Genomic DNA, 15,933 nt, shown 5'->3' with positions numbered 1-15,933 from the left:
TTGGGTCTAGATCAGGGTCGGGCAATTGTTTTTGCCCATGAGCCACATTGGCAGTTCTGGGGATCTGCCACAGGCCAGTCAGCACCCCTTCCCCTCCTGCCCCCCTGCAGCAGGCTAGAACCCATGGACCACCGCCAATAGTGCACAGCCCCCAGCCTGCCCTGCCTTTGTAGGCAGCCCAGGAGGCAATGGCAGCTCCTTCCTGCTGCTGCTGCCACTGTCCCCAGACCTGCGGTACAGGTGGGGAAATGAGCATGCAGCCCTGACTCTGGCCTGCCACGTGCCCGCTCCAGACTCTGCCCAGTGGAGCAGACCAGCTCCGGACTAGTTGGAACCTGCGTGCACAGCCTTGACCTGCCCTGCACCTGCTCCAGACACCCTGCACATGCTGAGCAGTGGCAGCAGTGGTGGTGGCTGGGCAGAAGCTGCTGCTTGGTGTGGACAAAAAGCAGTTCCTCCCCCTCGCCACTGCTGGGCACTACTTGCTGCAGCTGCCTGGAGCCTGAGCCTGGGCTGCCTTGCTGCTCCTCTCCACTGTTGTCGCTGCTGCATTCAGGCCACCCAGTGGGGCAGTGATGGCAGCTCAGAGGAATGGCAGGGCAGCCCGGGGTTTGGGTGGCTGTAGCAAGAAGTTACCTTTTCTTGGCCCCACGCACTGGGATTGGGGCCAAGCACCACCCCCTCCCACCACAACTGGGTGCTGGGGACTTTGCAGTGTACCCGGCAGACCCCTTATATCGAGATTGGGGCCTGGCTGTGCCCTTCACACCAGGCCAGTACCCTGGATGCTGCCTTGCCTGGCTCTGCACACCAGATTGGGTGCCTGAGCTAGCAGCCAGGGCCTGGGACTCCTCACCGGCCTGGAAATTTGACAGCAGGAGAGCAGTGCTACTGCTCCCTTTCCACCAAAGTCCTGACTATGGGGGGAGTGGCGCAGGCTGAATGAAAAGGCCAGGGGTGAGAACCCGTTTCATGTCTGAGAAATGCCACACACATTAGGTTACTGTAGAAAACCATTTGTTCGCTAGCTGCCACCGTGTTGTCCCATGGCTGGGCTGTGGCTCTGTCTCAAACAAGAACCTGAGGGAGCAGAGAACAGTTTCACAGCTGACAGATGCCAGGGTCCTGTTACCTGGTAGGGGACATACCATGACCACCAAGATGGTTTTCCTACTGGCAAGGGAAAGCCACAAATGTGGGAGGGGATAGTACCCTCACCGAAATAATGAATAGTTAGCCCCCCACTTTGACTTCAGTGGGAGGGTCTTGGCTACATGCTGACTTTCTGGAAATGGGAGACTCCGCCCTAGCCTGCTCCTCTGGCTATATGGCTGAGGGCAAGTGAAACTCAGGGGCATCTGAACCCCAAGCCTCCAGGCCTGGGCCTGCATGTAGGATGCCCACCAAAGGATTTGGAAATATCTGAAACCCCAGGTGGGGGTGGAGGTAGCAGGCCCATGTATGGTTCTTGAATGATTCACATGGATTTGGAATTGATTTGGCTAATTTGACTTGGGACAGGAAACATTTTCCTTAAATAAAAAAAGTCCTGTCCCTGAGGCCTCCATGCTGCTCAGCATGACTGACGTGTGGCCCCGGAGGCTGGGGGTCATGGTGACTGGGCGCAGGTGGCAGTGGTGGGGCTGTGGTGGCAGCGAGCACGGAGGCCCTATAGGTGGCCATGGCGGTGTTGGTGAGTGTCTGCAGATGCTGCCTGCAGTGTTGCAGGGGGAGGAGGGGGCAAGCAGTGACTGCCCGGGGTTGCTGCCGGCAGTGTTGGCAGTGCTTCTCTCAGGGGCTGCACATGCACCTGTGTATACCCCCTACATGTTGCCAATGCTGCTCAGCCCTCTTTCCAGGGTGGGGTGTCAGGGGGGTAGCACAGGATGAATCCCAGCCAGGTGGTGCAGTGCCAGGACAAGCACCCACAGATCAAGCGTCTCAGTGGGGGCATCTGAATCCCAAGAACTTTGCAGTTGGGCCTGCCGGTGGGATACCTAGCAATGGATCTGGGGGGTATCTGAAGTCTCAGAGTGACAGCTTGGGCGGGCAGATGCTTGTGGGTTGTAGCACCATCATGGTGTCTAGAAGGATCGAGTACTGCCTGCTTCATCCACGTGCTTTTTGCTCAGTCAATATGATTTGGAACTGATTTGACCCGGAGCACTAAATATATTAATAACCCCCCTCAAAAAAAACCCAGCGCGGCAGGAAGAAGTGACCACGGGTGGGGACCCGGCCGGGGCCCGCGGCCTCCGGCTTTCAGCTGTGTCACTCGGCTCCTGACTCATCCCCATTGTCGGGCGGGGCCTCGCGCAGCACCGCGCCCGCCGCCCGCGCTGTCTACTCCCGAGCCCCCCGCATTCGACGCCAATTCTCCCCGCCCCTCGCTGCATTATTCATGAGGCGGCGGCGCCCGTTCATTGGCTGCGGGGGCGGGGCCTGGCGGCTCCTCGCGCTCCCATTGGCTGCCCGCTCCTTCCGTCTCCCCGACAAAGGGCCCCCCCTCAGCCGATTGTGACTCAACAGGGCGTGGAACGCGCGCACAGCAGCAGCAGCGGCGGCAGCTCCGGCCCGGCAGCGCCCATTGTCCCGCCATGGACGAGCCGGAGCAGTCGCCGCTCGTGTCGTCGTCCGCGGCCGCGGCCCCGGCGCCGCCGCGCTTCCAGTACCAGTTCGTGCGGGAGCCCGAGACGGGCGGGCGCGGCGACGGCGCCGAGGAGGACGAGGACGAGGAGGAGGAGGACGAGGACTTCGACGAGCAGCTGGAGGTGATGGAGCGGCGCCCGCCACCCGCCGCAGCCGCCGCGCCCCCGGCCCCCGCGCCGCAGCGCCTGGAGCTGGGCGGCGGCGAGCAGCCCCCGCGCCCCGCCGCGCCTGAGCCGCCGCAGCGCCCGGGCTCCCCCGCCGGCCTCGGCTCCTCCTCCTCCTCCTCCGCTGCCTCCACGCCGTCGCCCGAGCCTGCGCGGCCCGCGCCGCTGCCCCCCGCGCCCCGCCGCCGGGGCCCGTCCTCAGCCGCCGCCGGTGAGTGCCGCGGCCGCGCCCCTTTGTCTGCAGCGCCCGGCGCCGCCTGCCCATTGTCGCCCGCCTCGCCTCCCGGCCACGCCCCGGGCCCTCCCGGGGAAGGGGCGTCCCCTCTGCGCAACTCGCCTGCGGCCTCTGCAAGGCGCGGGGTTGCGCAGGAGGCTTGTGCCCGGGTGCTGCGCCTATAGCGCGGAGGGGCCGGCCCCTGCGGCCCGCCTCTGGGCTTTAGAGGCCGCAAGCCAACAGGGCGGCAGTTGCCCAGTTGGGGGTGGCGTTGTCAACTCGAGTGATCTTTGGCGGTGGTCTTAAAGTCTACGCCTTGGAAATGTGAAAACCAGTATCTGTCTGTCTGTCTGTCTATCTATCTATCTATCTATCTATCTATGCTGAGTCTTTCGTATCCTAAAATTTTCCATAAAAACTTAACATAGATGTATAAATCTCGATCTCTCTCGGTCTCTCAGAGAGAGAGATATCTATAGCTCTGAGAGAGAGATGCTCAGCCTTTCACATTTCCAGAGCATAGGCTTTAAGAACAAATGCCAGAAATCATGCTAGTTGGCAGCACTGGGGTCGCAATTTTCAGTGGGTGGGGGGCTGGGGTTTGGGAGTGAGGAAATTGGGCCATAAATGGGGTTTTGCTGAGGAAACATTTGGGAGGCAGTGGAATAAGATCTCAAAAGACCAGGGGCTTGCCTTTGGAGCTCTTAGAGGCAGCATCTGGAGGAGCCTTCCGTTGTTAAGTGTGGTGGGTGCTGGTTCAGCACCGCTAATGGAGGAAGCGCCACCAGAATTGCTGTCAATGTTGCTGAAGTTTTTTACGGGGGTCTCCAGTTTGCGTGTGGCTCTTGCTTTGTAACAGGGGGGTTGCCGTTCTGTTTTAGCCCCTGCCCTACTCAGCTTGAAATGCTGATCTTAGTCAAAGAAGCCACTTCAGGCAGCTGGAACCAGAAAAAAGGAAGTCTAGATGCAGGTTCCCTCCCCCACCCCAGCTTGCCTAGCCCTGCCATAGCATGTGCGCCAAAGACGTACAACCGTGCAGCAACATGGGTGCATAAAGGGTGTGATTTAAAATGGCTTGGATGTAACTGGTGAGATTCCTGCCTTCAACAAGTGTTTGTTTTCTATTCGAGGTCCATTTTAGTTTTCCTGAGTCTTGCAGCTCATTTAAGTTGTGCATTTAGCAGCTTTGCTGTTTCATCAGGTAGCTGTAGTCTCTCTAGTCAGTGTTGGTTCTTTACATAGCAACAGTCCTATGTTTCTAAGGTTGAGAAGAATACTGCTTCCTATTTCCCCATTCCAGTTGGATGAAATCATGGGATTTTAAAACCACGAAAACTCACAAGGGAATCTGGAAGAGGTGGGGGAGGGGTTCTGTGTGCTGACTGGGTAGAAATTTTTGCCTGGGCAAGTGAGTTGAACAGAATAGGGGAAGAAGAGCTTGAGCAGAATGACACAACAAAGGAAAGGAGTGGGCCAAGTGCAGAGGCTCCTTTAACTTAGAGGGAAAGAGCAGAGTCCATGGAGCTGTTCTATGTGTTTTATTGTTCCCCACAAGGGAGGAAAGCAGGAATAGGAGTAATTTCGGAGCTGTTGCTTCTTTTTAGAGTAACCACAACATATAATACAGGCTGTTAGGTGCTGGAGGAGAGGGTCATGGGTCAGAGAGGGTCTAGTATCTGATGTGTTTTTCAGTGGGGATCAGTTGCAGAATTTCACTTGGAATGGGCAGAATTTAGTGAGGCCTGAATTAGATAAGACTGACAGCGTTACTGATTCCTTGTTGGGCTGGCATCTTTGGCAAGTGTGGCTTATAGATAAGGGTTGAAAGTACAAATAGAATTGCACTTTCCCTAAATTTCACACCCTTCCTGGTAGGCATAGACCTTGGATTAGCAGTTGCTGGGGAAATATTTCAAGTCCAAGAATCTGAAATTGCTTCTAACGTAAAAATAAAATTAGCATACCCTTAACTAAGGAAATAATGTTTAGACATGAACTTAGTTAAACAGCACGAGTACTTCAGTTCTCTTGGGTGGAAGAGTATTTTAAGTTTATAGCATATTGGTGTTGAAATTCCAGGTGTTTTTTTTGAAGCTGGAGCGTAGGAGCTAACGTTGGAACTGTTCATCCCAACCAGAATGTTTAGTTTAGCTTTTTACTGTCATTTTGCGGCATATAGGAGAGTGAAGAAATAACATGATATGCATCTGTACCAGTTCAGCTCTTTTGGAGTGTTATAGTTGCTTACCTTCTTCTTCCTTATATAGGTTTAAGATGCGAGTGGAGATTTCATGGTTGTGATCTAGAAGTTTAAAATGTGCAGTATTTTGGTCAGAAGTCTTCTACAGTGAGATTTACTGATGTGTTTTAGTCTTGAACATGTTCAAAAGTCATAAAATGGCAAAAAATGGGGTGGTATTGCTTGTAGCAAGCATATGTACAGTGAGCTGTTAAACAAAGAATAAATACTGTGTGTGTGTGTGTGTGTGTGTGTGTGTGTGTGTGTTAAGTTTTTGAAATGATGATGTATGATCTACTGTATTATTTGCCCTACATTATTTTAAATATACAGAGAGAGTTTGAAATATGACACCTTTTTAGTGTAAATTTTTGAGATTTCCAAATTAAATAAAATATTTTAGATTTTTCTAAATATTTGTACTGATAGTATTTTTTTTGGATGTGTTGAGGATTAACAGCTTACTTTCTTACGCATGAATATAAATATTGTTGAAGACGTTGCGTGACTTAACAGCAGAACACAGACACTTCCTTGCAAGCTGTTGGTGAGGCAAAAGGGCAACAGGTACTTCTATGAACTGCAATCCTCTGAAAATTAACATATTTTCTCACATACTTCATGCCCCAGAGTACAGTATACAACTTATTTTTGAAAGGCTGAATGAAGAAAATATATTTTTCTTTGTAGTAACTGAGTAGCTGCAGCTGGAAGTCAAGTCTGCTTACTGTTCTACTTCCTATGAGTTGCCTGCGATTGTATGTTCACTTTTGCCTGTAACTGGCAGAAACTGTTCTTACTTTATTTCTTACATATAATGCACATTACAGTTTCCAACAGCTGTTTTTTGGGAAAAGTGTGTTTTGTATGCAAAAAAGTATTGTAATCTGTATGTCTTTCATGGCTGCATCACTGATGGGTCATAGTCATTCTGTGAGTGATGGGTATTTCAGCTTCTCCATCACCTCAGTCTTTTCCAGCTGCTGAGGTCCCAGACTTTGGCAGAAATGCTGGTTATTACTGTACTAGCGAATTCCCTGTCAAGAATGATGGGGGAGTGGAGGGGGGGCAGAGACAGAGTGCCCCCACCCTGCGCTGCCGCTGCCTCCCAGAAGCTTGCTCCGCTGTCCCCCTCTGCCAGCACCCCACACTTCCACTGCCTCCAAGGAGCCAAGGCCAGCAGCACTGGCCTCGTTCCCCCTGCTATCATGGCAGCACTCCATGGAGCACTCTGGTTCTTTCAGTAAGCATTGATTGGTTGTCTCTGCAGCCAATCAGAGTGCTCCATGTCTGTTATGGACAGACTAAGCCTATATATAACCTCTTTAAATACATTGTGGGCATGTCTACACATGCATTAATGTGCTGTAATTGTGGTGTATTAACTTTAGTACTTGTAATAACAGGTACTAACTTCATGTGCCGTAATTGGCACTGCTGCACAGCAGTGCTGGCACATGTCTTTTAAGTGATGCTAATGTGTAGTAGACTAATTTTACCGCACATTATTGCATTAACACGGCTTTTGCCATGATGCACTAATGTGCAGTAGAATTAGTCTGCTGTGGTTCTAGCGTCTTGTTTAGACATACCCTGTCTGTTGCTAAACTGCTGCCAAAAGCAGCATGTGCTCAGTAATAGAAACCAAGTATGAAGTTGATTAAATGCAGCCAACACTGAGCATGACTCTAAAACACATGGCTCATGTTTGGCAAACATACTGATGGGAACCTACCACAAGAATGGGTTAGTGTAGGCCAGCTGAATAAGATATATGGTAGTGTCCGTTGCGTTCAGTCCCCTTCAGTGTCAACACTTTTTCAAGTCTCTCAGGACCAAAACTAAGGTCTGTACCACGACAAATCTAAGTCTTATCTATTGAACCATGCTGTGCTTCAGAATGAGTTATCTTGCCCTGGTCACTAGGAATAATGGCCACAAATTGTTAAAGAGAAGGTTCAGGCTGGACATCAGGAGACATTACTTTACAGTTGGGGTTGCCAGGCTCTGGAATGAGCTCCCAAGTGAGGTGATGCTCTCTCCTACCTTGGGGGTCTTCAAGAGGAGGCTGGACAGATATTTGGCTGGGGTGATATGACCCCAACACCTGTTCCTGCCCGGGGCAGGGTGTCGGACCTGATGATCTGTTTAGGTCCCTTCTGACCCTAAGCAGTATGATACTATGACACCCTGTCATCACTGTAAACAATACTCCTTTCAAGAGTTAGGGAAATTAGGAGTCCAGTGCTTATGATTTTGGTTTTCTCCGATTTAAAAAAATCACAAATTCTCCGATTTTTAAACCCCTCCACCCCCCAATCCGTTATTAAAATTTAAAGCCCTCTGCCTCCCATCCCTGCTGGAGGGGGCTCCCAGGCCTATGGAGCTAGGGCCCCAAGTCAACAGCTCCCTGCCCCCAGGCAGCTGCAGCAGAAGCAGCATGGAACAGGCTCGCCCACTGCTGCTGCCGGCTCTCCCCGGCCCTGCCAGAGTTGCCCCCAGGCCTGTGCAAGCCCCACTTACTATTCACTCCTGGAGCCTAAGGTAAAGCTGAGTGGAGCGGAGCTGTGGCTGACTGAGCACCTCAGGCCCTGCCCTTCCCCCTCCCCCTTCCCTTCCAGGCAGGGGTTGGGGTTTCCCTCCGTGTTGCCAAACAGCTCTTGCAGGCTGGAGCTCAACCAGCCTGCAGAGCTGTTTGCAAAAGCAGGGAATCTGTGGGTTTCTCTGCTAAAAGGAGAAATCCATGTTTTCTCTGATTTTTTTTCCCCCATGGGAAACAGAAAACCAGGATCCCTGCTTATGACCAATGTTCTCCTACTGCCTCATAGAGTTGCTGGCTCTGTATCGAGTTCATTTGCAATGGCTGGTCTATTACTGGGCTAGCAGTTGCTACTGGGTTAGCAGTATCTGAGCAAAAATCGTCAAACCCTAAGCAAGGATTTTTCAGATTAAGGAGGGACAGTCTGCTGTCTATGGTGGAATGGTATGGCTGCATGAAATTGCATTGAGGGAGCAAGTTCTGAAAAATCTTCAATTTATAAATTGCTGTGCATTGCTAAAATATTGGGTTTGCTCTCAGTCGTATGTCATGTGAGTGCTGGATCCACAGAAGATGCGACTCTGAGCTCTCAGTTTGAAAAGCCTGCTCTCTAGCACATGTTTTGTGATTCTTAACCAGGGTGCATTGAGGTGCTTTCAGGGGTGCCACACAATGTTAGTTAGTACTGTTAGGTGTGCCAGTGTGATTTCACAAAATAAACCTAGATTTCAAACATGAATCCACAGTGTCAAAAATGTTCTACCCTCCTGTTATGGCCTTTCTGAGTTCTTTACAGCAAAAGAATTGCTCTATTCATTCATTTTTTGATTACAGGAAAAATGAGAATGGGGTGGGGTGTGTTGAGTACCAGTGCTTTAAAGATGTATTGCGTCTTCTAACTCTGGATGTCATTTTTTTCTGTATTCGTGTTGGTCTCATTGTGGTGTGCTTGAAGGTTGGGGGGTCTGCTTGCTGCTGGCAAGGAAGGGAGTGCATAATAAGCAGATCTGCAGTATGCTGTAGGCATGTTTATTCTGCTGCTGCAGCTGCTCCCTGTTACGTCCAATTCCCAGGAGCCTCAGTGAAGAAGTCTCTCGGACTCCTTCCAGGTGACATGCTATGGTATCATTGCTAAACATGGAGGGTTGCCTTTGCTGAACTTACCATGGTTCCTTCTCTTCAAAAAGCTGAGGCATAGTTGTGAGTAGTTTCAGGGTTATGGTTTCTTCCTCTGATTCCCTAGCAATTACAGTTCCTCTTTAGTATGAAAGTGGGAAGCTGTGTGTCGATGTTTGCTAAATCTGTTTGTTTAAAAAACCCAACAAAAAACAAACCCTAGGGAATTGGCAGACAGAAACTGATGTTTTTGGCATGCCCTGGCGCATTCCATTCATTCAAAACCCTGAAAAGAATGGAAATCAAGGGAGCTACATCTGCACCCTTTTTGCCCTCTGTGTTGTCTTGGCCAATATTGATGTAAAGTAACTCGGCATTTCACTGGGCTTTCACTTCCATGTAAAAGACATAACAAGAACTAACATGTCTTCCAGATCCATTGGTCTCATCCTGAGACTACCTTAACAGGAATCCAAGCAAGATGTGATACAGAAGCATTTAACACGGGTTTCAACCCTAGCATTTTATTCCCATTGATTATATGTTCTCAATAGTAACTTCTCAACCAAGAAGGGTAGAACATTTTAGTTTCTGAAAGAAAGATTCAGCACTCCCTTTGTATTAACAGACCCAAATAATTGGAGAGACCCTGTGGATATGGACTTCAAATGTCAGTTCTGTGTAAGTGTCCATTATCCATCACGGAGCACCTCAGCAAATCCTATTTTTCTAATGTAGTGTAGCTCAATGACCAGTATTTATATTGATGTCTCTAGGCAAACTTTTGGAGAAACATCCATTCAAAATTTCCACAGTGAATGTGCCAGTACCACTTTGGGAAACTGCTTAGCTCAAGCATAGATCGTGTGCTGACAAAATCCTGAAATAATAAAGGTAATTTGATCTGTCTAGAAACATGCTTAATACACTTCACTTGTATGAGTCAATTTTGTTTTATATCAATGAGTTTTATGAAAACTATTTATTTAGATAAAAATATTTAGTCACTGCATAGTTTCATTAACTGAAAATAGCCACAATGCTCCAAACCTTTCTCGAGCCCCAAAAAAAAAGTAATCCATCAGAATTTGGTTATTTATTCTTTTGCCTCATGTAGGTTCCCGATAAACAGAGGCTGAGATGTTCAGTACAAACAAACGAGGAAAGTCAAGTAACTGTCAAACTGTAATATAAATGAAAGAAAACCAGCTATTGAGGGAATAAACCAAAAAGTGTACTTGACCATCTGTTTTGTTTAAAATTTTTGTTAGTAATCTGAAATAGGAAAGTTTTCTACCAAGGTTCTTAGATCCTACATAAAATATGTCAGTCTTATCAGACTGTAGTTATGCCAGCCGGAATACAGCTATACTATCTGTGTTCTGTTTGATAGCCGGTGGTCTATAGTTCTTCAGTAAAAGTGTGTGTGTTGAACACTTGCCTTGATAGAACCATTACAGTAGCAATAGAAGAATTTTAATGGCTTTATTAATATTGTATGGAGGCCAAAAGAATCTATTGATATCAAAATGGTTTAACTTTCTCAAGTGAAATAATCAGTTATCTGCATAGCTGTCAGAATACCAGGCTTTAATTAAAGGCAGTAGTGACTTAATTTCTTTTTAAATTGAGTTTGTGCCCTATGTATTGCTTTCTGGTACATGGAAAGCCTGGAAAGATTTTTGTTTTCTTTTCCCCAGTCCCAGCTATTTACTAACATTAGATGTGTCGAAGTCTGTCTTCTCAGGCTTCGCTGCAGGCAGGGCCATCCCAGGGGGTGGGGGGAGAATTGGGGTGAGTGGCCCTGGCCCCGCACTTTGTGGGGGCCCTGCAGACGGTGCCATACAGGTCCTGCCACGCGCTGCTGCTGCTGAGCGCTGCCGGCTCTGGTGCCGCTGCCGAGCTCTGCCAGCACAGGCTGATATGACCCGGGCCCTGTACACCCCTAGGGATGGCTCTGGCAGCTAGACTTTTTTGGGTCTTAGATGTGAATTGTGAGGCTTTGCACATTAACTGATGAAGCAAGATGGTTGACTCTTTTTTTTTTTTTTTGAGTATTAGGAAAAATGTGTTACTTAAATTCTAACATCCTCTATACATTTTAGTTAAGAGTTAAGTGTGAACAATAATACTTTATAAAAAGTCTGACTGAATTGTCCCTTTCAAACAATTTTTAGTCTTGTGATGTCAAAATCTGACTAGTCACTGGAGTCCCAGGGAGGCGTGCCAAAAAAAAAAAAATCAGTATCTTAAGTTGAACAAGCAAAACCCACATATCTTGGTCAATCATTCAGGCCATGAGGATGTATAAAGAAGCTTGAGGTATACTAGGGATGCAGCAATAGAGATTTTGGGGGCTGATACCGATTAGCCAGTTTTTAAGGAGGCATATTGGCCAATACTGATCCGATTTCTGATGCATAGAGTCATAGATGCTAGGTTCACAAGGGACCTCAGCAGATCATCGAGTCCGACCCCCTGCCTAGGCAGGAAAGAGTGCTGGGGTCACATGACCCCAGCCAGATGGCTATCCAGCCTTTTCTTGAAGACCCCCAAGGCAGGGGAGAGCACCACCTCCCTTGGAAGCCCATTCCAAATTTTGGCCACCCTTACCACAAAGTTTTTTGTTTTTTTTTTTTCCTGATATATAGTCTAAATCTGCTCTGTCAGTTTGTTCCTTGTTACCCCATTTGATCATTGTTCCTTGTTACCCCAAGAGGCATCCTGGTGAACAGAGTAGATCAAGGCCAGGCTCTTCCTGGCACGTGGGGCTGTGCTTGCGGGTTATGCTTGGGGCTATGCTTGGGGTGGGTGGCGGCAGTGCTGGGAGTGGGGTTATGGAGGGGTGCTGCAGCCACCCCAGATTTTGCTGTGGCCCCCTCCCAGCGCTGCTGCCAGCCCCAAGTGCAGCCTTGAGCGCAGCCCCCATGCACAGGGAGCGCAGGCCCAAGTGTGGCCTTGCAACCCTGAGTATAACCTCCATGTTCCAAGAAGAGCCTGGTGCAGCCCCAGCCTACAGCTGCAGTCATGTCCTCCCCCCTGCCCACGCAGATCCGGGGGCATACGCTCCCTGTGCCTTCCCATGTTGCATGCAGCAACAGGAGCCAGCCCCCCTGTGCTCCCCGCCCTTCCTGGATGAGCTGCAGCTCTCCCCTGCGCTGCCCCGGCTAGGCAGCTCCAGCCCCACTACCTCCCTTGCTGCGGGGGGTCGTTGATCTGCCCCCCCCACACCCCTTCCCTCCCTGTCCACCACAACAGACTTGGCAGCTGCATGCAGGGCTATGCTCCTTGCTGCCTACATAATGTGCTGCAGCTCTGCGCATGCACAGGCATTTATCAGCCAAATTATTGGCCACATCAGGCCGATTTCCAATGCATCAGTCCGATATCGGATCGGTACCAATATAATGAAAATTGATTGAATCGGTGTACCTCTATAAAAGACACTGGAAAAATGAGGCTGATAACAGTGAAAGGACTTTTTATCAGTGCAAGTTGGAACTAATTAATGCAGCAGCATGAGACTTCTGAACACTTATACACTTAAAGGGGAAAGTATAAGGATAGAGTGGAAACATTATACAAGGATGTTTCAGCTTTAGTCTGCATTTTCTCTAAAGGATGCCTGTGTGTGCATATGCCCATTACTGCACTTAACAAATGCTAGCAACTTGATTATTTTTGCTTAATTTGAGATTACTGAATGAGATGCATCAATTTACTTTTGTTTTAAAGGCTGTAATTTCTTAGGTCAAAGGCTTAGCACCCAAGGTAATGTTTTGGCAGTGGATATTGGAAGAAATCAGTAGCATTTACTCTGTCCTATTGAACTATGCTTTAGCCGATTAAGTTGTATTGTTTTCAGTCATAATACAATTAATCTAAATATTATTTAATTTGTATTTTGGGGAGGGTTGGAAAAATCTGTATCTCCTAAAAGTAATCCGTTTTAGTAAATCACTTGATTAGAGCAATCTCCATGTTTAATGACTGATTATTTTTGAATGGTGGCATGAAGATCACCAGTGTTTGGAGAAATTCTGGAGGTAAGTTTTTAAGTTCAAGGGTGGCCAAACTTCCTAACCCTTCTAGCTACAAATCAAAAACCTGACATGGCTGAAAGCCACAGAACAGAAAACATTTGAGGTGAGTCTGCTGCAGAATTGCTTACCTGTACACAGTTCCCCACCAAAAATAATGTCATTAAATAAAATAGAAATGCATAAAAAAATATTCTTTTTCTCTATGTACATTTTACTACTACTCCTTTAGGAGTCCCACTTAAACTGCATAGGAGCTACATGTGGCTTGAGTGCTGCGGTTTGGTCACCCCAAGTACAGTTCTTTTTTGGAGTGTTGTCTCTCTTCAATGCTGAAACTTAAGGGTGGCATAGTCACCTGTGACACCAGGCTGGATCTGGATTGGGGTTCCTTATGAGCTGGATCCAGCCTGGGGCATGGTGGTAGTACCCTCTCTTTAGGCCAGTGATTCTCCAACCATTTTAGATTGAGGATACCTTTCCATAACTTTTTTGAACTTGGCAGCACTTCAGTTAAGACCCACTATTGTACTGCCCCACATTGTTCTTAGCTGGGGATCTGCTGCAGGCCTGGCCAGGTGAAAATATCCCATGTGTCTTGTGCACAGCTAGGCTGAGAAGAGCTGGAGGCAGGAATGTATGAACATGCTACATTAGGGTTATTTAGTAAACCGCAGGGCCCTGGTTGAGAGCCACTGTCTCGGGTGTTTCACAGCACAGCGTAGGTTTGAAAGAGACTTCATGGCTTATCAAATTTAATTTCCTGTAATTGCAGATAATATTATTATACAGCTTCTTTTAGGAGCATATTAGGTTCCATCTTAAAGCTGGACAGATTATATTGTGTTGCTTTCTGCCCATCTCATTTGTGCTGGATGACTTTTTTTCTAGAATTTCACTTTTTTCTAATGATTGGAGACCTTCTCACGTATAACTGACCAGATGCAAACTTAGGTTATATGTTCCAGTGTGAAAATCATCCTTTACCCAGAAGATCTTTCTTCCTTTGGTGTTCATCTTCCAGTACAGCTATTCCTTGTCAGCCTTTGTTTTTGCCAGTGTTAAAAAAAAACCCAAAACAAACACACAAAAAAACCACACAAAAAACCCCCCATGAGCTCTTCCAGTCTCCTCTCCTAATAATACCTGGAAAATGTTAGATATTTCCTGCCTCTGCTGGCCACACTACATCTGATATGTGCTTGGATCACATATGCTATTTTAAATGGATGCGTCAATCGAGTGGCTCATGCCCATTCTGCAATTGGTTAAAGTTTTTAGGGCTTTATCTTTCTCTGTCTCCTCCAACTAATCTGAGTGGTGTTTCTTAACTGTTTTTGAGTGCCAAGTCCATAACCCCAGGGTGGCTTCCTCACAGGGAGATTTTTATTTCCACATAATGATAATTTAGACATGGGGTGTCAAACATATGGCCTGTGGGTCTTGGACCAACCCCATGTGCTGCATGTGGCATTGGTCGAGGTGCTGCATGCAGTGTGTACAGCTGGTTCAGCCCCATGCACTGTATGCAGCAGGTACCAGCCCTGCTTGGGGCCTCACCATACACATGGCACAGGGGGCCAGTATGGGGCATGCTGCATTTGGCACCCTGCTGGACGGGACCTGTGTGCTGGCTTTGGCACACACCATCTGGGGCAAGATCTGGACCAGCCCCAGAGCCAGCATGCAGGGCTGATCCAGCGTGGGTGCTGGATCCAGCCTGTACAGCACACGTAATGCAAGCTGTGGAGGAGCACCATGGGGTGTGCACTGCATGCAGTGCTCTACTGGCCTGTCCCTGCACACTGGCTCTGGTGTGTGGTTCCTATCTGGCGCTCAAACCAGTCCAGTGACTGAGCCAGGTGAGTTTGAAACCCCTGAGTTAGATGATAGTTACTAAATCTTTTATGAAGACAACACATACTTGGTGTATGTTAGGGACCTGCTCTTTCAGTTTTGGCACTAAGTTTCAATTGATTTCTACATCTTAGTTAGACATGATGAGGACAGCATGGCCTAATAGCTAATATATATTTTTGATACACGTGTTAGGAGTCCATGTCCCTTTGTTTCCCACGGGTTTCCTATTCCTAGATAGCTTTGAGATGAGAAATAGATTAATGGAGCTCACAGAATTCCAAGCACTAAAAACAAATTATGTTGGATTACTCTTTTCTTTCCCTGTTTAAAAATAATAGTTTTAGAGGTACTGTATAGTGCCTGGGATTGGAAATTAGAAAGTAGCATATGGAAGCTTTCTCTGCTTGTTTGGTTCCTACTCACAACTTAGTGACAAAATTGATGTTTGGTTTATATGAATGAATAGGTGGTCACAGTTCAATCCCTAATGCATTGATGTTGTTTGCACAAACATCACTGTAATCAGCATCCCTTTTGTCAGTCTTGGAGTAGTAAAGGAAAGTAGGAGCACAGGGCCTGAACTAGTGTAGTCAGTATTTGTCTTGGCTTTGGTTCATGGCAGTGTGATTAAAGGGATCTTGTAATGGTGCTGTCTATGCTGCTTTTACTTTATGGTTTAATCAGATAAAATGGAGCTACAATTCTTAGTGCTATCATATCAGACTTCAAATCTTTAGAGACCAGATTGGGGGATTCCCAAAAGAAGAAATGTTGTTTCTGAGGAAAACAAACCCTCTATGCAAACTTGATATTGAAAAGAATCTGGTTTGGATTCTTTGAATAGAGATTTTTATTTAGCTACATGGATATAGGTTCATTGGTGCCAAAACTAGAGCTCTCTTTACAGAGATCTTAGGTGGGATAACTTTTTCATTTTTTTTAATTATATAAAAAATACAAGAATAAGCTGTGAATATTGGTGGAAATTAGGAGTTCCACTGAGATCTTTTTCCCATTATATTGTTGTACCAGCTTTCTTGATTTTGATGGTGAAATGGAATCTATTGAGATCAAATTGATAGACTCTTCCCAATTTACTTGCTGTCAAGTTG

General features: G+C 47.5%; 1 protein-coding gene across 3 annotated transcripts in view; it reads left to right on the top strand.

Moving 5' to 3' along the window:
• Window positions 1–2,515: 2,515 nt before the first annotated feature.
• RTN4 (reticulon 4) overlaps window positions 2,516–15,933 on the top strand; it is a 66,073-nt gene continuing 52,655 nt past the window's right edge. The window contains exon 1 of one of the 3 annotated variants that reach the window (XM_059719404.1): window positions 2,516–3,024. In XM_059719404.1, coding sequence (XP_059575387.1) covers window positions 2,598–3,024 — 427 coding nt within the window. In that variant the 5' untranslated portion in view covers window positions 2,516–2,597. The remainder of the gene's footprint in view (window positions 3,025–15,933) is intronic. The other 2 variants (XM_059719411.1, XM_059719418.1) reach the window with 2 other exon arrangements.

Source organism: Alligator mississippiensis, chromosome 1 (genome assembly GCF_030867095.1).
Source record: "Alligator mississippiensis isolate rAllMis1 chromosome 1, rAllMis1, whole genome shotgun sequence".
Lineage (NCBI taxonomy): Eukaryota > Metazoa > Chordata > Crocodylia > Alligatoridae > Alligator > Alligator mississippiensis.
Note: the sequence above shows the minus strand (reverse complement) of the source record. Positions and strands in the feature narration are given on the sequence as shown.